General features: G+C 45.8%; 1 protein-coding gene across 2 annotated transcripts in view; it reads left to right on the top strand.

Moving 5' to 3' along the window:
- LOC123753944 (uncharacterized) overlaps positions 1 to 23,396 on the top strand; it is a 260,619-nt gene that overhangs the window by 106,433 nt on the left and 130,790 nt on the right. For both annotated transcript variants that reach the window (XM_069308142.1, XM_069308152.1), the window contains 2 exons: positions 7,688 to 7,866; positions 16,096 to 16,301. In XM_069308142.1, the coding sequence (XP_069164243.1) occupies positions 7,688 to 7,866; positions 16,096 to 16,301 (385 nt within the window). The remainder of the gene's footprint in view (positions 1 to 7,687; positions 7,867 to 16,095; positions 16,302 to 23,396) is intronic.

The following is a 23,396-nucleotide window of genomic DNA, read 5'->3' as shown; positions in this document are numbered from 1 at the left end:
TGTTGCCGTTGACGTTGTAAAGCAGCTTCTTGCTCCTGGAGCTGATTCTATCTTGTTCGCGTGCACGTTACAGTGCAGCTTCACATTCTTGAAGTTGCTCCTCCTCATTTCCCGTTTTCGTTCATTATTCTCGACTTCTAACCGGGCTAACTCGACCTTCAGCTTCATAAGGGTGAGTGTAGATTTATCAGCGACTTTATGTTATTTGCAGCTCTGAAGTGATAAGATAATTTTCAGGTAAGTAGTCTAGAATCATGTTATGCAGTTCGTTTTTGGTGGCCCCATGGGGAGGAGAGAGGTGATACTCTGTAGATAATGTGAATAATTCAGCTTTATTGACACGGATTAAGGTAGCCCTGGGCATGGGAAGGTCCCCTGGGCTAAAACAGAAACTGCCTAAGCTAAACATGATGGTAACACAAATGCAAATAAGAAATAATGGAAGAAAAAAAATGGTAGTAGCCTGTAGGCAAACCGGTTAGTGAGGATTACCAGATTGACTGAAATGTGTTGTGGCAACATGCAACATGCACGAGAATGGGTGTTATAGAACTAGCAACACTGTACAGACGTAACTATCCTGCAAGGCAACAATAAATTTATAAGATATATTACTGTAATTTAAATGATCAATGGAAATATAACTAAGTCTTGGATTTTAGTAAGGACTTAGAGAAACAAAATAAATGACAGTTTCGAGGAAGTAAAATATAAAAAAATGTGTAGGGATGTCTATACCCTGGAGCACTGGAGAAATGCCCGACACACCACTGGAACATTATCTAACACAGTGCACAGTTACAAACCCATTAAGATTTCAACTTAGATTCAACAGAGCAGAAGAAGTTGTTAAACACATATGGAAAAAATGTTACTGAAGCGACCATACGAGTCACAAATACTCATACTCCGCCCAAGAAAACGAGAAACAAGCAACACTTAGTGGGCCAGCCAGAGGCTTAGGGGCCCGTGCAGGAATATCCCTGCAAAAACAAACAAATATTCCCCAGGGCCCAGATTCACGAAAGCACTTACGCAAGCACTTACGAACGTGTACATCTTTCCTCAATCTTTGACGGCTTTGGTTACATTTATTAAACAGTTTACAAGCATGAAAACTTGCCAATCAACTGTTGTTATTGTTATAAACAGTCTCCTGGTGCTTCGGAGCTCATTAACTGTTTAATAATTGGAAACAAAGCCGCCAAAGATTGAGAAAAGATGTACACGTTCGTAAGTGCTTTCGTGAATCTGGCCCCTGGACTCTACTATTGATGAGGATAAGGTCAAGAGATGTCCTACAGGAATCTAGGAAATTAATTGCAATTACCATTCCTTGTGCCCTGTAAAAGAATACTAAACTCCCTACCTGAGCAGTTGTTCACTGACTTTGAACAAAAGCTTAGAGGTGCGGAGGATGTCAACACTGTGACGAGAATGGCTGTACGAGTCCTGAATGTACAACACAGTCCTGGATGCGAAAGGAACTTTAGCCTGATACTGCCTCTAAGGTCGTACTGCAAAGTGGAGCGTAATAGTTTAAAGACAAACCAAAGTACCGTATTAGTACCCGAGAGGGTGATCTGTCTGAATGAGCTACTTCTGAAGGGACAAACATATGGGTAAATAAGATATAGCAAAAGTTTATAAGACTAACCATCATGAGCATGAATTTGGACATAACAATCTCATAATCAAAAGTCAATCTAATAAACAGATCACAAATTACTTCACCTGAATATACGGTTAGTCCCCTATAAGAAAATCTCAAAATGAGTTCTGAAATGCAAACAAGTATAAAAGGCAAGTAAAAGAACTACGCCACATTAAGTAAAGGTTACTAGGAATAATACCTGAGACAAACTCGTGGACTGGGTCCCAAATTCGATGTGATGTACTGCAATATCGCAGCTATTTTGGGCAGATGGAGTGGCTCACACTGTCATTCAATAAAAAAAGTGTTGGTTTGGTCGTCCTTTTCGGTGTGAAAGTTAAAGGATTGAACAATAAACAGATAAACAATTAAACCACTTTACTTAAATCTTACACATTAATAAACATAAACAAAGGTACTTGAAAATTACTTGGCAATTACACATAGAAATACAAGAAAAGAAAATATGACCAACGGTATATTACTTATAATAATAGTGGTGACTATGTACAGTATTAACACGTACCCACCAAGACCATCGTCACACGACGAAGCAGGAAGCTAGCGGCGAGTGATGAAAGCAGAGATGAATTCCCAGGAGCACCAGAGAAGCGACTGCTATAGGCAACAGCAGGGCTATATAGACGTCTGCTGGTGACGTCACGTCTGGTGGCAACTCGATGGATGACAACCAGGCAAACAAGTAGTTATTGGCCGTAACAGGTCACCGGCAGGTGCGCCTGGATGGGGGTCACCGCGCTTATGGAGAGTGACCGGCAGGTGCGCCTGGATGGGGGTCACCGCGCTTATGGAGAGTGACCGGCAGGTGCGCCTGGATGGGGGTCACCGCGCTTATGGAGAGTGACCGGCAGGTGCGCCTGGATGGGGGTCACCGCGCTTATGGAGAGTGACCGGGTAGAGGGTATCCAGATAGATGTCTGGGCGACTGTCTGGTTTTATGCTGTCGTAGAGATAGATTGTAGAATGAAGGCAGTGAAGGTGGTATGAAGAGGCAGCTTTCCACGGCTATGCAGGGGATCAGTAAAAATTATAGGCTAGGAAAGGTTTATATAGTTTTTGTTGGGATACATTTGGTAGGATATAGTAAATTTGCTTAAACTTAGATTGGCTTCTGATAGGATACAGTTGGGTGGAGCAACTTTAATTTAGCATATGTATATCTGTGTATATGTATGTATCTGCATGCCTGTTCTTTTGGAAACATGGCATAATTTTGAAGCAGATTAACTTTTTGTGCAATTTAGGAAGTCTGGGAATGACAGATGCCTCGGTGCCAAATGTATAATGTCTACCTGTGAAAATAACGGGTGTGGCATTTGACAATAACACTCCATAATTGTTATTGTTGTTGTGTAGAAATGATCACATCTGGAAAAATTAGTGTGCTTGTGGAAACTAGAATTTAAAAGGAAATAAAATACAAACGTGTAGTTTTATTTATATAAATTATGTCAAAGTAAATATGCACTTGATGAGGCACATCACTGCTAGATGAGATTGTATTGCAAATTTTAATAAAATAGTTAAGACAGAAAACTATAATATACGGCAATTATCCATGTGTGTGAGACGCGGCGGTTTAAGGATACAAACTGAAAACCTATGTGTGCATGCATGTGCATGTGTGTTCATGTGTGTTAGGTCAGGTTCATGATATGAAAATAATTTTGGAATACTCATATAAAAAAGGGAGCAAAGAGTAATGTATAGTCGAGGAAAAGTATTCCTTTTAAGTATACCCCTTAAATCCGTGGAACCTGCAAAATGGCGAATTTATTGTTGTTGTAGAATTGGGTTAAATTATGAATGACTAGGTGCTTTCAAAACACCTCACACCAGTCTATATAATTCACGGAACTGAAAGAAATATAGAGAAAAGCAGTGGATAAAAATTAATATATGTTGATTTGTGAATAAGGGAGATGGTTCTACTTTTGTGCTGAAGAGTTTATTGACCTTTTATGTAAACAATATAATGTATGATAATTTTACGTATTGACATTTAGCTGTTGAGGCAGACAACATGGCGTCTGTCTCAGACATCACACAGACACACAGAGAAACAGACATCCAGAGACAGACCAACCATCCTCAAACTAGGTTGGTTAAAGCAGCGGCCATCCTCCCCAGACGCATTCATCAATTTTAACATAGAGTGTATTCAAAATTGCTTTGTTCTCATATATAAATTAATATTATTATACATTAAAATTTTATGTATAGTTAGGTGTAGGTTAGGATAGATGTTTAGGTTCTGTTGGCAATTATTTGTATTTGAAGCACATGGGTTAAACATTTATATAATTGTGGTTCAAACTGAGGATGTGAGTAAAGCACTTGTTCCGGAAGTCTTCGGACATCATCAGTTGTAAGTCGTGTGACAGCCCGTCCTCAAAACAAAGTCCCAAAGTCCATTCCATGCACCCGCCAAATCCCCGAGTTATGAATGAAAAACGGTTTACACACACGACTCACAACTGCTGACGTCCAAACACTTCCAGAACAAGTGCTTCGCTGATGACTTTTGTTCAAACTACAATGTAGTAAATGCTACACCCAATTACTACAAATACAAATAATCGGCAACAGAACCTAAACACCTAACCTAACCTAACCTAACCTAACCTAACCTAACCTAACCTAACCTAACCTAACCAGTGCCTAAATATGGACAATATGGTAATATATAATAATATTAATTTATATTTGAGAAAAGTTGTTTTGAATGAGCTGAATGTTAAACTTGTTAAATGCATCTTTGGTGTCGACTGCTGGATAGAATGGACTTGGTATAAGGACGGGTTGCTGTGTAAACCACTTTTCATTCATAAACAGGGGGTTTGGCGGTTGGATTAACGAGCTTGGATCTTTGTATACTAAGATGGGCAAGCATACAAAGTCCAGCCCACCCTCATAAACAAAGACCCAAACTCAAAGGCTCTAACTATACATAGAATTTTTATGTATAATAATATGAATTTAAATATGAGAACAAAGGAATGTTTAATTCACAGTATGTTAAAATTAATGAATGAGTCTGGAGAGGATGGCTGCCGCTTTAAGCAGCCTATCTTGAGGTTATCTTGAGATGATTTCGGGGCTTTTTTAGTGTCCCCGCGGCCCGGTCTTCAACCAGGCCTCCACCCCCAGGAAGCAGCCCGTGACAGCTGACTAACACCCAGGTACCTATTTTACTGCTAGGTAACAGGGGCATAGGGTGAAAGAAACTTTGCCCATTGTTTCTCGCCGGCGCCTGGGATCGAACCCAGGACCACAGGATCACAAGTCCAGCGTGCTGTCCGCTCGGCCGACCGGCTCCCTACATGGGAACATGGTTCAAAGGAAAGGTCAAACATTAGACCTAACTGAACAATATACAATAAGAACAGGCAGAACCCAGCACACCACATAGACTCAGAACACTCATCACAAGCAAGGAGGAGAGACACTTCCGAACTTTTCTACAAGACACACATGCACAGTATGCCCACATAAACAGGAGTCAACAAGCACATAGGAAAGAAAGGAAATATAGAAAAACATAAAGTAACACACAATGGAAAAACCCAAGGGGACTATAAGCACTCCCAACACATGGAAAAAAAGGACACTAGCATATAAAACCCAATGGAGACGAACCTCCATCACACACCCGAAGAATCTGACCCAATGAATACCAACCAGTCACCAGCGGCAGGCCTGCAAAGGTCAGATATAGAAGCCAGAGGTACCTAAGGGTACGACACTCCTCCGATGGTGTGGAGGGGGGATGGAGGGGTTCCACCAGCGGGGTAACCCCTTGAAGTGGGGTAAATAAAACCCCTTTTTAATACCAAACGTCAATCATTGGTCATTAGGGTCAACCCCCCGTCCCCCCCTCATCTCGGTCCACCAGCATCAGGGGTGTTCACAGGCAGGAACCGGCAAAGAAGTCACCACCTTCCACCCCGTCTCCTCTGCAAGCACCGCCTCCTCCACCCGCTCTCAGCGTCCATAGTCTCCACAGGGTCCTCACCACCAGGGGACCGCGACCTGGCAGTGCCCCTCCTATGCTTCTGTTTAGGAACCAGCCCAACAGTACACGACGTGTCCTGGAGGCGTCACTGGGGACGCACACCCTCCATAGGCGTGGCATCCTGCGACGCCACCTGAGAAGGGGACGACCTCCTCCCCCAACGGCCCCACCGGCGAGTCAGGCACACCAGACCCGCACCCCATGGCAGAAGGGGGCACAATCTGGGGAGCCTCCTCCACTACAGGTGGCACACTGTGGACCTCCACCAACACTTGATGCTCAACTGCCTCCCCACACACTGGCGGTCCGTCGTCCTCCAACACACACACACACACACACACACACACACACACACACACACACACACACACACACACACACACACACACACACACACACACACACACACACACACACACACACACACACACACACACACACAAACAGGCCCAGCACCCGGGTTTTGGGAGGCAGAACGATCATCCTCCCTGAATATATTCACTCAGTCAGCGACGACCACGGTACAGTCAGTCACCAGGGACCCTGCAGACCACAACGATAACACGTGCAGGACTGATCTCTATATAGGCAGTGGAGAGTAACCCCATCAGAGACAACGAAGATGGGACACTTCGTGCCAGGGACATCATTAAAGCCCGGGTGCCATCAAGCATCCCCGCACAGTGGCCGACAGAGATCTTGGTTCACCAGATACTGAGCACTTTCTCAAACCGCCCAAACAGCCTGTCAAAAGCTCATCCGGTAATTCGAACGGCGCTCCACGCACCGCCACATTAGTCAAAGTCATACTCAGGTTAACCACCCGAACAGAACATGCTCTATCAGGCAGGGGGAAAGAACACCTGTCACACCGACCGAGGAACTCTTGAAACACATCTTGATGGAGAAACTTAACCACCACACGACGGTCCTGAAGCAGCTGAACTCCCATCAGGTCGGGCAACTTGACACAGAGCACGTCCACCAATACAAGACTAACTAACGTCTGGTCCACCGGCAACGAAAACTCTAAATCAGCCGAGGTAGTAATCTTAAGGGAAGGCAAGATAGTACCCATCCTGGAATACTCACTCCGCACCGGCAGGGCACCAAACCAAGCCCGATCCAGCCGCACGTCCTCCCACCACCAACTGAGGAGCCTAAAACGAGAATGCCCACCTCATCTGGTGGCCAGGCGACGACATATACAAAACTGGCCAATGCCTGAACAGCCTTCAGAAATTTAGATAAAGAAGCATTAAAATTGAAAGCGCTGTATAGAACCTTTCGAATATGTGGTCTAGGCCCAGAAGCACCAATTAATATTTATTTTAAAGGTCCGAAGATATGCAGTAAAGGACGTTACATAGTTGAAAGAACTGATATATGATAACGACATGAATTCCCGGCAAAGTGACCAAGCAGACAGAAAACATTAAGAGTGAGGCACAGCATAAGAAGGGACATGAAGGGAAACGTCACAACTTAGTCAAACAATAATCGTATAAATTTCTTCAGCTTAAAGTCGTAAATAAATGGAATGTATTAAATTAAAATGCTTCCAAGGTTTGCCCAATGTAAGATTTTAAATGCTAATATAAAAGAAAAAACGAGAGTGTATCATTGCATTAAAACTAATGGTTTAGAATCTTAGAAGGTGAAGCTGAGCAGCTGACGTTCAACCCAGCATGTACATTTAGGTAAGTACTCACCACCTGAGTCTTTACCTTGTGACACTCCCCAATCCGTCCTACTAATAAAACGTCACATTTTGACGTATACTGTACTAAAGCCAAATTTTTTTTGTACTATAAAATTATAGCGGTGCACGAAATTGACATACTGTCCAGTTTTCCATTTCTGGTCTTCTGATAGGTTAGGGTAAGGGCACCTTAGTACAACTTGTTTCTTGACGATGGGAAACCTTAGGAGGACGGGCTACACTAACTGCCCATATGAAGTATTTTAAAGTGCTAATATTTTTATATTTATTTCAGTTGTTTATGTGCCGCTGGAGGTGTGGTGGGAGGCGGAGCACGAGATAGTGATGCTGGAGGATGAACTCCGCCACTGGCTGAACGTGTCGTGGGCAGCCTCGCCCGACCACACCTTCACCTCCCTCCTCCACCTCGCTTCTAACTCACCCTCACATCTTGACCTCTCCCTCACCGCACTGGTATGCACAACCTCCTCTCTTGACCAAACTCATGTATTTTAGACTTAAAAAGATACGGGAAAAGAAGTCTTACGATCTTTGAGAAGACTATATATAACCAAAACAAAACACAAAAGATGCAGATAGGTTAGATGTCTTGAGATAAGATCTCTTCCTCTCAAGTAAGACTGTCTTAGAGTCTTACTCTTGCTTTCATTGTTCTTTGTTTATTGATTTATTGTTGTTTTTCATTGTTTTACTCGGGGAGCGCTTTTGTTGTGGTTGTAGCTTAGCCAGCCTCCCTTCCTTAGCTTTAACTTCCCTAGCTTCCCTATCCTCTGTAGTATAAACAAGTTAATGACGAGTTCCAATCAGTGGAATTAACTAAGGTCCGGCCCCAAGGGAAAACAATTCATTGAAAAATTATGAATAACAATATACGGACTGACGTCTAGAGAGATCAACTACCGCACTAAGCAAGGACGATAGAAACTCCTGGGGAAAACCTTAATATATAATTTATTAACCCTTATCCCCTCCAGTACAATAAGTTTCTTACCACCTCGATTTTATGACAATTCCCTGCATCCACATAAATAAGAGACGAGGGTTAGAACCAGCACACTAGAGGTAAGGTCTACTTCCTTAAGGGACAGAATGCAACCCGTTGATAACTTTAAACACACATGTAGTTCCTAGGCTCTTCCAGAGAAATACAGTTGGGGGTTTCTCACACTGGCCAAGAGAACACTTAATAATAATATCTAGAACAATGGCATGGGTAATAAATAATCTGATGTACTTATCTTGTTAATTAAAAAATAAGGAGAGAGGAGAAAGCAGGGGAAAAAGAAGTAAATAGCAACACAGTTACAACACGTCCAGCCAGTCCAGAGACCCAGTCGAGAAGAAAAATAGAGTAATATTACTTATTCTTCCATACAAACATTTATTTGCTACTAATCAGTTCTAAGTATACCTAGAATCAATCTTTACATTATATTAATATACAATTATCACAGAGTAAACCAACTCTGTGAGCAACAGGGTTTGTCATACGCCTGGCAAGGAAACGTGACCGCCGTCCCAGCTGAAAGCTCCCGCCCTTATGAAATATGAGTATAACACTTTCATAATATCCATTCTACATACCCCAACCTATCAATGAATGTTCTATATTTTACTTACTCATAATTCCAAACATTCAAGGCCTATCACTAAAAACTACTTAAGTGAATGGTCCTTAATTAAAGTGAAACAAAAGCCCCACGATCCTGGCTCCTATATAATGTCAGTCAAGGACCCCGTGTCATAACACAGCCCCATGGCTTCTGACGGCTCTCAACCTGTCCTCTAACAAATTATGTCTCAATTTGGCCGTTTGCCCGTACGGCTGAAAATGGACGTAATTTGAAAATAAAAAATAATTGAAAATCAATTTTGGATTTTTTCCAAACATCAAGTTAAGGAACCTCTGGTAGGTTCGGAGGCCAGGAAGTTCTCTTAAGGTTTCAAAACGTCATGAAAACCGTGAATTGAAAATTTCCTCTCCTAAACACACAGAGGATGTTGTAAGACACAAAACAGAAAACGAGACAGAACGTCACTTTCACGAGCCGAAAGTGACGCCAGTGCTCAATATCTGGCCCGTGCTCAATATCAGGCCAGTGCTCAATTTCAGGCCAGTGCTCAATTTCAGGCCAGTGCTCAATATCAGACCAGTGGTCAATATCAGACCAGTACTCAATTTCAGGTCAGTGCTCAATATCGGGCCAGTGCTCCATGGTGTAAAACAAATCACTGGTAACAGGGGAACTACCAAAAATTTGGAATACGGCTATAATGTAGTCCCGATATACAAGAAGGGGGGATAGACAGGAGGCACTGAACTACAGGCCAGTGTCCCTAACTTGCATACCTTGCAAGCTGATGGAGAAGATTGTGCAAAGAAACCTAGTGGAACATCTGCAGCGAAAAAACTTTGTAACAAAGAATCAACATGGGTTCAGAGATGGCAAGTTTTGCCTCACAGGACTAATTGAATTCTACGACATGCAACAAAAATCAGGCAAGAGAGAGAGGGATGGGCAGACTGCGTATGTTTGGATAGCCAGAAAGCCTTTGACACAGTACCACACAAGAGGCTAGCGAAAATGCTGGAGATGCAGGCAGGAATGAAAGGGAAGGTACTCCATTGGATAAGGGAGTACCTAAGCAACAGAAGACAACGAGTCACTGTGAGGGGTGAGGTCTCAGATTGGCGAGTCGTCACCAGTGGAGTCCCGCAGGGGTCAGTCCTTGGACCTATACTGTTTCTGTTATATGTGAATGATCTCCCAGAGGGTATAGAATCGTTCCTCTCACTGTTTGCTGATGATGCAAAAAATATGAGGAGAATTAAACAGAGGAAGATAGTAGGAGGTTACAATATGACCGCGACAGACTGATGAATAGGCTGACAAATGGCTACTAAAGTTCAACCCGAGTAAATGCAAGGTAATGAAACTAGGCGGTGGAAACAGGGGGCCAGACACAGGATACCGAATGGGGGATGAATTACTACCATGAAACGGACAGAGAGAAAGATCTAGGAGTTGATATCACACCAAACCTGTCTCCTGAAGCCCACATAAAGAAAATTTCATCTGCGGCATATGCGAGGCTGGAAAGCAACAGAAAAGCCTTCAGGAACCTGTGTAAGGAAACATTCGGAACCTTGTATACCGCATATATAAGACCAATCCTGGAGTATGCGGCCCCGGCATGGAGCCCGTACCTTGTCAAGCATAAGACGAAGCTGGAAAAAGTTCAGAGGTATGCCACTAGGCTTGTCCCTAGTGGCATGGTGGAGAACTAACTTAGTGGAGAACTAAGAGGCATGAGTTATGAAGAAAGGCTGCGTGAAATGCACCTCATGACAATGGAGGACAGAATAGTAAGGGGGAGACATGATCACCACCTACAAAATTCTCTGAGCAATTGACAGGGTTGATAAGGAACTGATAAGGAACAGGGTTAAACTGTTTAACACGGGTGGTACGTGAACAAGGGGACACAGGTGGAAACTGAGTACCCAAATGAGCCACAGGGGCGTTAGAAAGAACTTTTTCAGTGTCAGAGTAGTTAACGGGTGGAATGCATTAGGCAGTGATGTGGTGGAAGCTGACTCCATACACAGTTTCAAATGTAGATATGATAGAGCCCAGTAGGATCAGAAATCTGTACACCGGTTGATCGACAGTTGAGAGGTGTACAGCCAGAGCTGTACAGCAAAGAGCCAGAGTTCAAGCCCCACAAACACATCTAGGTGAGTACAACTAAGTAAGCACCAGCAAAGACACCAAGGAGTGTAGACCGGTCCTCTTAGGTCTGTTTTGACTTGGAATAATGACGCCTCCTGGGTCATTGGGAGAGTTACCTCGTGTGTTATGGTGTGGGGTGGTAGTCATCTCTACGAGGAGCTAATACACAACTATGGAAGCTGGGAACATCTTCTCAGCTCACTCTTTCATAAACAAGAGAAACACTGGATAGCTGCAGGTGGAGGCGGTGACGAACAGATGACTCCCACAAACCATCCCCTATTACCTGGTTTGATACCTGACTGATGGGGTTCTGGGAGTTCTTCTACTCCCCAAGCCCGGTCCGAGGCCAGGCTTGACTTGTGAGAGTTTGGTCCACCAGGCTGTTGCTTGGAGCGGCCCGCAGGCCCACATACCCAGCACAGCCAGGTTGGTCCGGCACTTTTTTTTTTTTTTTAAACAATCTAGTTTTCTCTTGAAGATGTCCACGGTTGTTCCGGCAATATTTCTTATGCTCGCTGGGAGGGTGTTGAACAACCGTGGACCTCTGATGTTTATACAGTGTTCTCTGATTGTGCCTATGGCACCCCTACTCTTCACTGGTTCTATTCTGCATTTTCTTCCATATCGTTCACTCCAGTACGTTGTTATTTTACTGTGTAGATTTGGGACCTGGCCCTCCAGTATTTTCCACGTGTATATTATTTGATATCTCTCTCGTCCTCTTTCTAGTGAGTACATTTGGAGGGCTTTGAGACGATCCCAATAATTTAGGTGCTTTATCGCGTCTATGCGTGCCGTATATGTTCTCTGTATTCCCTCTATTTCAGCAATCTCTCCTGCTCTGAAGGGGGAAGTGAGCACTGAGCAGTACTCAAGACGGGACAACTCAAGTGACTTGTGTTGTACCTCGGCGTGTACCTTCACACGCCGTTCCCTACATCATATTACCCGGTCTCCTAGCCATGTGCCATGTACTATGTGACATGTGGCATGTGGCCGGCATGTGGAACTCCCTATGCTTATAACATTCTAGATCTTAAACCCATAGAGGCTGAAGGGTGAAGGGGAGGTGGAGGGGTGATGGGCCATTGTTTACAAATAGAGGATACCACAGACACCGTCTCACTAGCAGCAGAGACGACGAATAGTGAAGACCTATTCTCAAGGACTGTGTTTGACACGAACTAATGACTCCCCTTTTGGAGTGTTTGTTGAAGGGTTTCAGTACCACTGAGAGACTTACCTTATCCCTTCGTGTGTTATGATGTCATCGGCATTGAAGTCATTGAGGGGGTAATACACTTCTTCTCACTCCCAACTATGGAAGCTGGGAACATCTTCACATTTGCTAGCATACCACCGGGGCTATCAAATAGTAGTTTTGCCCTTTCATAAACATAACATGAGAGACAAGGGATGACGAACAGATGACTCCTTCACCCCTTCCCTCCTCGAGCCCCACTTCAAACATGTTATTTTACCTGCTCTCCTACCCCTTGTCTTCTCAGGTGTACGGGGCCACTCCTCACTCAACATACTCATCTCCATCCCTACATACTATTATTATTTAACTATAAATCTACATATGCCACTTAACTCTATGATACCAACACATACACACCTGTTCCTATCCTTACTCCTCCTACCCTCACACACCCCTTTTACTCCTGGTGACCCCTCAACGTCCCGAGAAACATACAACATCCTGCGCGACGACGCCCGTCCGCGGGCGAGGGGACCTCCCACACCCGGGATCTTACACACCTGTTCCTTTACCTACTCCTCTTACCCTCACACACCCCTTTTACCCCACGTCCCACAACATCCCACGCAGCGACGACCGTCCACGCGAGGGGCCCTTCCCCACCCTTGAGACTATGACCGAGTTCGATTCCTGAGCATGGGGGGGGGGGGGCCACACTTGGCTCACCTGCTCAGGTGTTTGGGATGGAGTCTCAATTTACCCTACTATACCCTACTGTTCGGCAGTCCGATTTATCGTCTCTTATTGATAGAGCTTTCCCACTTACTCTGCCTGCCTCTCAAGTTTGTATAGTAATCTCTCGAGATACTATGTCAAAGGCTTATTTGCAGTCCAGAAGTATGCAATGTACCCATCCTTCTGTGTCCTGGCATAGTCTTGCTACTTTATCACAGAACTCCAGTAGGATCAATAGGCATGATTTCCCTTCCCTAAAGCCATGTAGGTGTTTTCTTACACAGTTAAGAGAGTCTTAAGAATGTAACTGGTCTTAACCTGTGCAAACGATGAGTCACAATAAAGGGGCTGAAGATATGACCAAACCACACTTCAGAAGATGAAGAAACGACTACGTTTCGGTCCATCCTGGACGGACTTGATAATAGTCCAGGACGGACCAAAACGTCGTTTCTTCATCTTCTGATAAGTGGTTTGGTTATCATAGTCTTCACTTGATTATTCTTTCCAGTACCTTGCGGTCGTTGCTTGTCAGTGATATTGATCAGTACTTACGTGCCTCTTCTCTATCTTCATTGAAAATTGGTACCACATTTGCCTTCTTCCAGCAACTGAACAACTCTCCCTTTGTTGTGGACTCATTAGAGATCCTTGCCAGAGAGAGGTACTGCGCTGCCTCTTTTAGTATTCACGGTGATGTCTGGTCACAGTGATAAAACTGGTCCAACAGTTTTAGTTTCGTTCAATGTTACTAACTGATTATTTGCCTCCTCTGCTGTCACCTCAATATCTGACAGTTTCTTATCTAGAGTTATCTCGTCTTTAAACAATTTAAGCTGCTCAGGCTCGGTTGTGAACATTCCATAGAAATTGGTATTCATAATCTTGCAAATTTCCTTATCACTATCTGTATGTGCAACTACTAATTTGCGCAGTGTTGTCACTTGGTCGTTCACTGTAATTTTTCTTCTTATGTGGTTGTGTAGTAGTTTTGGTTGTCTTTGCTTTGATAACAATATCGCTCTCATAATTTATTTCAGGTACTCTTCCTATATTTATATATTCGTTCCTACCTCTGCTGCATCTATTCCTGTTTTCTTCAGTCCTTTATTCTATATTTCCTCCACTCCTTCCTGCTTTTCGTTTTTGCTTCTCGGCGCTGTTTATAAAACCCTGGATTATATTCTCTCCCACAATTTCCTCTTATTTGCGGTATGAAACACTCTTCAGCCTCCTTACATCTATATTTAACTTGGTCTATCATTTCCTGCTCTGTTTTTCCTCTTAAGTTCTTCTCCCCACTGTACATTCCCACATACTCTTATCTTCATGTAATCACTTTTCCTATAGTTAAGTCTTCTTTCTCGGACCCATTGTCGCATGGTCATAGTTTTAGGTTCGATCATATAATCAAAGACTAGGACACAATGATCACTGGCTTCTAGTGGTATTTAATGTGTCATGTTTTCAGTCTTCCTCACTCTGAGTGAATATCGGATCTAATAGGCTTGGTATATCCTCCTCTTTCTCATGTCTCATTGTTCGCATGCGTTAAGAAGATCCTATAACTATATAGTCTATATATAGTCTATAACTTGCACTAATTTTGCTCTCTACAGTTCTTCCCTAACAGGGGTATTCCTAGAGTCCCAATCGATCTCTCTGTGATTTAGGTCCCCCATGACCAGTAGTTTTGCTCATTATGTGAGCTGTTGCTGCTGCTCTCTGCAGATGATCTATGGAAGCTTTCTTGTTGTCTCCATTTTCCTGTCTTTGAGTTTTGCTGTTTGGTGGTGAATTGCAGACTACAAGTACCCCAAATTTCTTCCCATCTGCTGTTAGTGCCAACAATGGAGCCAGTGTATCCCATTTGTACTTTGATCTTCCCGTTCCTCAAACTTCCACCTACGCTGTACTGAAAGTGCCACTCCTCTCCACGCCTCTGCATCGCTTCATTATTAATTGGTATCTCCCCTGGAAAAAAAATTACATCCAAGATCATATCGCTTATTTTACTTTCCACTATTGCAATTATATATGGTTCTTTTACTCTGACCCCTTTCCATTATTTCTTCTGTTGTTTGACTCCATCAACGTTGGTGTACGATACCTTGAGACTTCCTGCATACACTGTCACCAGATTTCACGGTTCTTCTGTCTATTTGTTTCCGGTGGCTTTGGCTGTGAGAGCAGTCCCATCTGTGTTGACTGGTTGTGAGGCGGGAAGTATCTGGTAGTGAGGAGGATGAGAAGCAGAGGGCGTCTGAGAGACGATGGGCTGAGTGGCAGAGTGGGGCTGAGTGGCAGAGTGGGGCTGAGTGGCAGAGTGGGGCTGAGAGGCAGAGTGGGGCTGAGTGGCAGAGTGGGGCTGAGTGGCAGAGTGGGGCTGAGTGGCAGAGTGGGGCTGAGTGGCAGAGTGGGGCTGAGTGGCAGAGTGGGGCTGAGTGGCAGAGTGGGGCTGAGAGGCAGAGAGAGGTTCAGTGGGTAGGTGGGTGTGAGAGTACAATCTATCCTCCTGTTTAGATAATACTTTTTTTTTAAATGTGTACCATAGTGCAAACATTGAGGCAAAAGGTAATAAGATAGTACAGTTTGGTACTGTTTACTTTATAGAATCCGAAAAATAAGCTAAAAATCAAACTTAAATATTCCTAAGCCTAGTATAACACACCTGTACTACATTAGGCCTAATATAGCGTGTATTAGGCCTAGGAAGGTTAGGTTAGGTTAATTTAGGTTGTCTTCGCAACATAAAATACAAAACCTTTTCCAGTTTGTCCAAATTCAATAGTAACGATTTCCACTTTCTAATTATCCATTACATCATATATGTACTATGGCCATCATTGTTACTATATGTACTAACTTAACAGGAGAAAGAGATAGAGATAAAAAGAAATAATACACGTACACTAGTAATTAATAAAGACTTATGAAAGTGCATATTCCAACTCTCTTCATCTGCTTTTGCTCCTCCACACACCTGAATGGTCGGGGATGATGCAGGTGATATATCCGGGTCAAGCGGTGGAGCTGAAGGACACGCTGGCACAGGCGCTTGGGGGCAGCTACAAGAACAAACTTTCCTTGCTTCTAAATCCAGGCAGAACCCTCACTATGGATACTATTGTCATCACGCGCACTGACAAGGACATTTTCTCCTACGGCTTCTCCAACACCTTTAAGCTCGATACCTGGATTAGCCCTGTAAGGTGAGTTGTAAAATATTTAATAATTTTAAGGATATTACTGCCATGTTCAGTCTGCTCTGTCACGACGGTGATTAAATTGAACATTATATTTATGTTTGACCTGTCTGATCAGATTCACAATGTTAAATTTTAATGCTGAATCTAGCCTATCAGGTTCTGGAAAAATATTCTCTCGTCTTAATCCCATCTCGTTAGATGTGAAGTAAAGAATGCTGTCCCGTCTCCTGGGTACAACCTTGACGTGGTGTGAGGGGTGGGGGGACGGGCTCATTTTGTTCTTGAATGTTTGAGGATGTTTTCTGCTCCCATCTTGTGCTTAGGACTCCTGGTTGGGCCTTCACGACGAATAGATGTATTGAGACGTGCTTTGTATGGAGGCTGCGGGATCACATGACGCGACCCCTAATTTACCGGTCCGGATTTACAACGTCTGGTGCACTTATCGCTTGCGGCCACTGGCAAGTTGATAGATTTTATCTGATATCTGCTGCTCCTTCAGACGAGAGGCACAGGAGTTGGCGGCTCCTGGTGTGCCCTCGGTGTAGTGGGTGGCTGGCTCCTGGTGTGCCCACGGTGTAGTGGGCGGCTGGCTCCTGGTGTGCCCTCGGTGTAGTGGGTGGCTGGCTCCTGGTGTGCCCTCGGTGTAGTGGGTGGCTGGCTCCTGGTGTGCCCTCGGTGTAGTGGGTGGCTGGCTCCTGGTGTGCCCTCGGTGTAGTGGGTGGCTGGCTCCTGGTGTGCCCTCGGTGTAGTGGGCGGCTGGCTCCTGGTGTGCCCTCGGTGTAGTGGGCGGCTGGCTCCTGGTGTGCCCTCGATGTAGTGGGCGGCTGGCTCCTGGTGTGCCCTCGGTGTAGTGGGCGGCTGGCTCCTGGTGTGCCCTCGATGTAGTGGGCGGCTGGCTCCTGGTGTGCCCTCGATGTAGTGGGCGGCTGGCTCCTGGTGTGCCCTCGATGTAGTGGGCGGCTGGCTCCTGGTGTGCCCTCGGTGTAGTGGGTGACTGGCTCCTGGTGTGCCCTCGGTGTAGTGGGCGGCTGGCTCCTGGTGTGCCCTCGGTGTAGTGGGCGGCTGGCTCCTGGTGTGCCCTCGATGTAGTGGGCGGCTGGCTCCTGGTGTGCCCTCGGTGTAGTGGGTGGCTGGCTCCTGGTGTGCCCTCGATGTAGTGGGCGGCTGGCTCCTGGTGTGCCCTCGATGTAGTGGGCGGCTGGCTCCTGGTGTGCCCTCGGTGTAGTGGGTGGCTGGCTCCTGGTGTGCCCTCGGTGTAGTGGGTGGCTGGCTCCTGGTGTGCCCTCGGTGTAGTGGGTGGCTGGCTCCTGGTGTGCCCTCGGTGTAGTGGGTGGCTGGCTCCTGGTGTGCCTTCGGTGTAGTGGGCGGCTGGCTCCTGGTGTGCCTTCGGTGTAGTGGGCGGCTGGCTCCTGGTGTGCCCTCGATGTAGTGGGCGGCTGGCTCCTGGTGTGCCCTCGGTGTAGTGGGTGGCTGGCTCCTGGTGTGCCCTCGGTGTAGTGGGTGGCTGGCTCCTGGTGTGCCCTCGATGTAGTGGGCGGCTGGCTCCTGGTGTGCCCTCGGTGTAGTGGGCGGCTGGCTCCTGGTGTGCCCTCGGTGTAGTGGGTGGCTGGCTCCTGGTGTGCCCTCGGTGTAGTGGGCGGCTGGCTCCTGGTGTGCCCTCGGTGTAGTGGGCGGCTGGCTCCTGGTGTGCCCTCGGTGTAGTGGGCGGCTGGCTCCTGGTGTGCCCTCGGTGTAGTGGGTGGCTGGCTCCTGGTGTGCCCTCGGTGTAGTGGGTGGCTGGCTCCTGGTGTGCCCTCGGTGTAGTGGGTGGCTGGCTCCTGGTGTGCCCTCGGTGTAGTGGGTGGCTGGCTCCTGGTGTGCCCTCGGAGTAGTGGGTGGCTGGCTCCTGGTGTACCTTCGGTGTAGTGGGTGGCTGGCTCCTGGTGTGCCCTCGGTGTAGTGGGTGGCTGGCTCCTGGTGTGCCCTCGGTGTAGTGGGTGGCTGGCTCCTGGTGTGCCCTCGGTGTAGTGGGTGGCTGGCTCCTGGTGTGCCCTCGGTGTAGTGGGTGGCTGGCTCCTGGTGTGCCCTCGGTGTAGTGGGTGGCTGGCTCCTGGTGTACCCTCGATGTAGTGGACCGATTAACTTCAACTTTTTGGTTTTGACAAAAGTTAAAGGTAAGGTGCCACCCATTTTAGGCCAAATGTAATATGTTACATTGTAACATATCGGGTAATATGTTAATATCTTCGGGTAATATGTTAATTTGGGTGGTATCATCTGAATAATAGTGTTTGGGTGTTAGCTCTGGGCCCCGGCTCTAGACGAATTTGACATCGACAAAAGGTAAAATTAAGGTGCCAGCCGTTATTGGCGAAATTTCAGATCAAAGGAAGATGTCCTTAAGGTAATATATTTTAGGAGTGTGTCACACATCTGGCAATATCAGACGTTAGCTCGTGGGCCCGCCTCTAGACGTTTATAGTTCTATTTTCGTTAATATTAGCACAATTAAAACGAAATTTAAAATTGTCATCCCTGAAATAAGGAAGAAAATGGTGTATCGGTTATAGCTCCCGCTCCTCCTCTTCCCCCTCCCCCTTTCCTCCCAAGGCCCCCTCCCCATTTCCCTTCTCTGCCCTCTCTGCCCCCTCCCTCTCTCCACCCCTTTGCCCCCTCCCCACCCTTCTTCTCCCTCCCCACCCCTCTGCTCCTTTCTCCTCGGTTTATTCTGTTAATATTTCCGTTAATATACATTGCATTTTCATTAAGTTAATGATGGTCACCCACAAGACGAAGTTGAGGGGTAAAGGGTACCTTATATACTCTAGCTCCCGTCCCCCGTCTTAGTTCTCTCTAGATTTTCGATATTTTTAACTCAGTTGCTAGAGCGAGACTCGACTTCTCCTTGGGGACTTAGTTCACACAGTACACACAGTAATTCTTGGTTTAGCATGGAGTTATCAGCACACAGACCCCCACTAACTCCCGCGTGTTGCGTGTTGGGCGAGTCTTACACGCCTTTACCAGCGGGGACCGAGAGAACAACAATGAATCGTGAAGTAGTGTGTCCACCAGACTGCTCATTTGCCAGCAAAATCTACGGTGCGAGCCCACCATATTCAACTACCTCTGAACTAATTATAAAAAATCTATACCAACTAGATATTAAAGATGAAGAGTTGGAAGCTCACTGGGTGAGTGGCTAGAATTACAAGCTTGTGTGTGGCGTGGGCCTCTGCCAGGAGCCACACCCAGAGTGTGTGTGTGTGTGTGTGTGTGTGTGTGTGTGTGTGTGTGTGTGTGTGTGTGTGTGTGTGGCGTGGGCCTCTGCCAGGAGCCACACCCAGTGTGAGTGTGTGTGTGTGTGTGTGTGTGTGTGTGTGTGTGTGTGTGTGTGTGTGTGTGTGTGTGTGTGTGTGTGTACTCACCTAGTTGTATTCACCTAGTTGTGTTTGCGGGGGTTGAGCTCTGGCTCTTTGGTCCCGCCTCTCAACCGTCAATCAACTGGTGTACAGATTCCTGAGCCTACTGGGCTCTATCATATCTACCCTTGAAACTGTGTATGGAGTCAGCCTCCACCACATCACTTCCTAATGCATTCCCTTTGTCAACCACTCTGACACTAAAAAAGTTCTTTCTAATATCTCTGTGGCTCATTTGGGCACTCAGTTTCCACCTGTGTCCCCTTGTGCGTGTTCCCCTTGTGTTAAATAGACTGTCTTTATCTACCCTTTCAATTCCCTTCAGAATCTTGAATGTGGTGATCATGTCCCCCCTAATTCTTCTGTCTTCCAGCGAAGTGAGGTTTAATTCCCGTAGTCTCTCCTCGTAGCTCATACCTTTCAGCTCGGGTACTAGTCTGGTGGCAAACCTTTGAACCTTTTCCAGTTTAGTCTTATCCTTGACTAGATATGGACTCCATGCTGGGGCTGCATACTCCAGGATTGGCCTGACATATGTGGTATACAAAGTTCTGAATGATTCCTTACACAAGTTTCTGAATGCCGTTCGTATGTTGGCCAGCCTGGCATATGCCGCTGATGTTATCCTCTTGATATGGGCTGCAGGAGACAGGTCTGGCGTGATATCAACCCCCAAGTCTTTTTCTTTCTCTGACTCCTGAAGAATTTCATCTCCCAGATGATACCTTGTATCTGGCCTCCTGCCCCCTACACCTATCTTCATTACATTACATTTGCTTGGGTTAAACTCTAACAACCATTTGTTCGACCATTCCTTCAGCTTGTCTAGGTCTTCTTGAAGCCTCAAGCAGTCCTCCTCTGTCTTAATCTTTCTCATAATTTTACAATCATCCGCAAGCATTGAGAGAAATGAATCTATACACTCCGTGAGATCATTTACATATATCAGAAACAAGATAGGACCGAGTACAGAGCTCTGTGGGACTCCACTGGTGACTTCACGCCAATCTGAGGTCTCACCCCTCACTGTAACTTTCTGTTTCCTATTGCTCAGGTACTCCCTTATCCACTGGAGCACCTTCCCAGCTACACCTGCCTGTCTCTCCAGCTTATGTATCAGCCTCTTATGTGGTACTGTGTCAAAGGCTTTCCGACAATCCAAGAAAATGCAGTCCACCCAGCCTTCTCTTTCTTGCTTAATCTGTGTCACCTGGTCGTAGAATTCTATTAAGCTAGTCAGGCAAGATTCACCCTCCCTGAATCCATGTTGGCGATTAGGCACAAAGTCCCTTCTCTCCAGATGTGTTACCAGGTTTTTTCTCACGATCTTCTCCATCACCTTGTATGGTATACAAGTCAAGGACACTGGCCTGTAGTTCAGTGCCTCTTGCCTGTCGCCCTTTTTGTATATTGGGACCACATTCGCCGTCTTCCATATTTCTGGTAGGTCTCCCGTCTCCAGTGACTTACAATACACTATGGAGATTGGCAAGCAAAGTGCCTCTGCACACTCTTTCAGTACCCATGGCGAGATCCTGTCTAAACCAACAACCTTTCTAACATCCAGATCCAACAGGTGTTTCTTGACCTCCTCTCTCGTAATTTCAAACTCTTCCAAGGCCGCCTGGTTTACCTCCCTTTCTCCTAGCACAGTGACCTCACCTTGTTCTGTTGTGAAGACCTCCTGGAACCTCTTGTTGAGTTCTTCACACACCTCTCTGTCATTCTCTGTATACCTGTCCTCGCCTGTTCTAAGTTTCACTACCTGTTCTTTCACTGTTGTTTTCCTTCTGATGTGACTGTGGAGTAGCTTTGGTTCGGTCTTGGCTTTGTTTGCTATATCCTTTTCATAGTTTTCTCTGCTTCTCTTCTCACCCTGACATACTCATTCCTGGTTCTCTGGTATCTCTCTCTACTTTCTGGTGTTCTGTTATTCCGGAAGTTCCTCCACACTCTTTTGCTCAGTTTTTTCGCTTCCATACATGCCCTATTATACCATAGATTCTTCTGTTGCTTCTCGGTTTTTTTCCTTTGGGCCGGGATGAACCTGTTTACTGCCTCCTGACACTTTTGGGTAACATAGTCCATCATATCTTGTACAGACTTGTCTCTGGGGTCTGTGTCCCAAGGTATTTCCCTTAGGAAACTTCTCATCTCCTCATAATTTCCCTTTCGGTATGCCAGCCTTTTGTTTCCTAGTTCTTTTTTGGGGGAGATAATTCCTACCTTTACCAGGTACTCCAAGTTCAATACACTGTGATCACTCATTCCCAAGGGTGCTTTCATCTTAACTTCCCTTATATCCCACTCATTTAGGGTAAATATCAAATTAAGCATTGCTAGTTCATCTTCTCCTCTCATTCTTGTTGGTACCTTTATGTGCTGGCTTAGAAAGTTTCTTGTTGCCACGTCCAGCAGCTTAGCTCTCCATGTTTTTGGTCCTCCATGCGGATCTCTGTTCTCCCAATCTATCTTCCCATGGTTGAAGTCTCCCATAATTAGTAGTCCAGATCCATTCCTGCTAGCAACAGAAGCTGCTCTCTCTATTATGTTAATAGTGGCCATGTTGTTTCTATCATATTCCTGTCTGGGTCTTCTGTCATTTGGTGGTAGATTATATATGACTACGACTATAATCTTTTGCCCTCCAGTTGTTATGGTACCTGCTATGTAGTCACTGACACCTTCACAGCCTTGAATAACCATCTCCTCAAAATCCCAGCCATTTCTTACCAGCAGAGCTACACCACCACCACCTCTTCCTTCTTTCTCTTTCCCCATAACATAATAGTCCTGTGGGAACACTGCATTTGTTATGGTTTTCGTTATCTTTGTTTCTGTGAGAGCTATTATGTCTGGGTCTTCCTCTAGTACCCATTCTCCAAGTTCATTTTCTTTATTTGTTATTCCATCTATGTTAGTGTACATTGCCTTGAGGCTCACTTTCTTCTGTCCCTTCTCAAATCGCCTCCTTGGTGAGTGTTCTGCTGGTGGGGGAAGCTGTTCCATGGGTGTGAGGATCTGTGAGATGGATAACAGGGTTTCAGAGGATACTGGGATGAGGGGCAGGGTATCCAGTGAAGGCGGGGGGGGGTGGACAGGGAGAATATGGGGTGAAAGGAGAGGGAGGACAGGATGGAAAGGGGGGGAGGGGGGACTTGGCGGGAGGAGGGGAGGGGTAAAAGGGTGGGGATTGGGTTTGGGGGGAGGAAGATTTGGCTGAACATTTGAGTGGGGGCATGGAGGGTTTGGGGTAGGGGGGGTTTTCTATGCAGAGGAGGGTGGCGGGGTTGTCCTCCCCACTGGTGTTACTGGGTAGCTGGTTGTGGGTTCCCCCCTCGCTCCTGGGGATGTTGTGTTGGGAGCTGTGACTTCCTGGTTTTCCCCTCTCGCCTTGCGCCTCTTCCTTGCTTTTGCCGCCATGGCTCTCTCCTCCCTCGTCTTGTCTCTCTGGAGGAATACATTTTTTAATTCTCCCACATTTTGCAGGTAGCTCTTCCTAGATAGAATCTTCTCCTTTTGTGTTCTCGTTTGCAAACACTATCTTTATCACACGGTCTCGGTCTTTGTTGTACCAGCTTAGCCTGAAAACCTTCTCAATGCTATGCTCAGCCCCTTCCATGTCTAGTTCCTTCAGTATTTCATTCACTGCCACTTTGTCCTTGTCATTCCACTCTGTCCTATTGGAGCCTTC

This window comes from Procambarus clarkii, chromosome 6 (genome assembly GCF_040958095.1).
Source record: "Procambarus clarkii isolate CNS0578487 chromosome 6, FALCON_Pclarkii_2.0, whole genome shotgun sequence".
Taxonomy (NCBI): Eukaryota; Metazoa; Arthropoda; class Malacostraca; order Decapoda; family Cambaridae; genus Procambarus; species Procambarus clarkii.
Note: the sequence above shows the minus strand (reverse complement) of the source record. Positions and strands in the feature narration are given on the sequence as shown.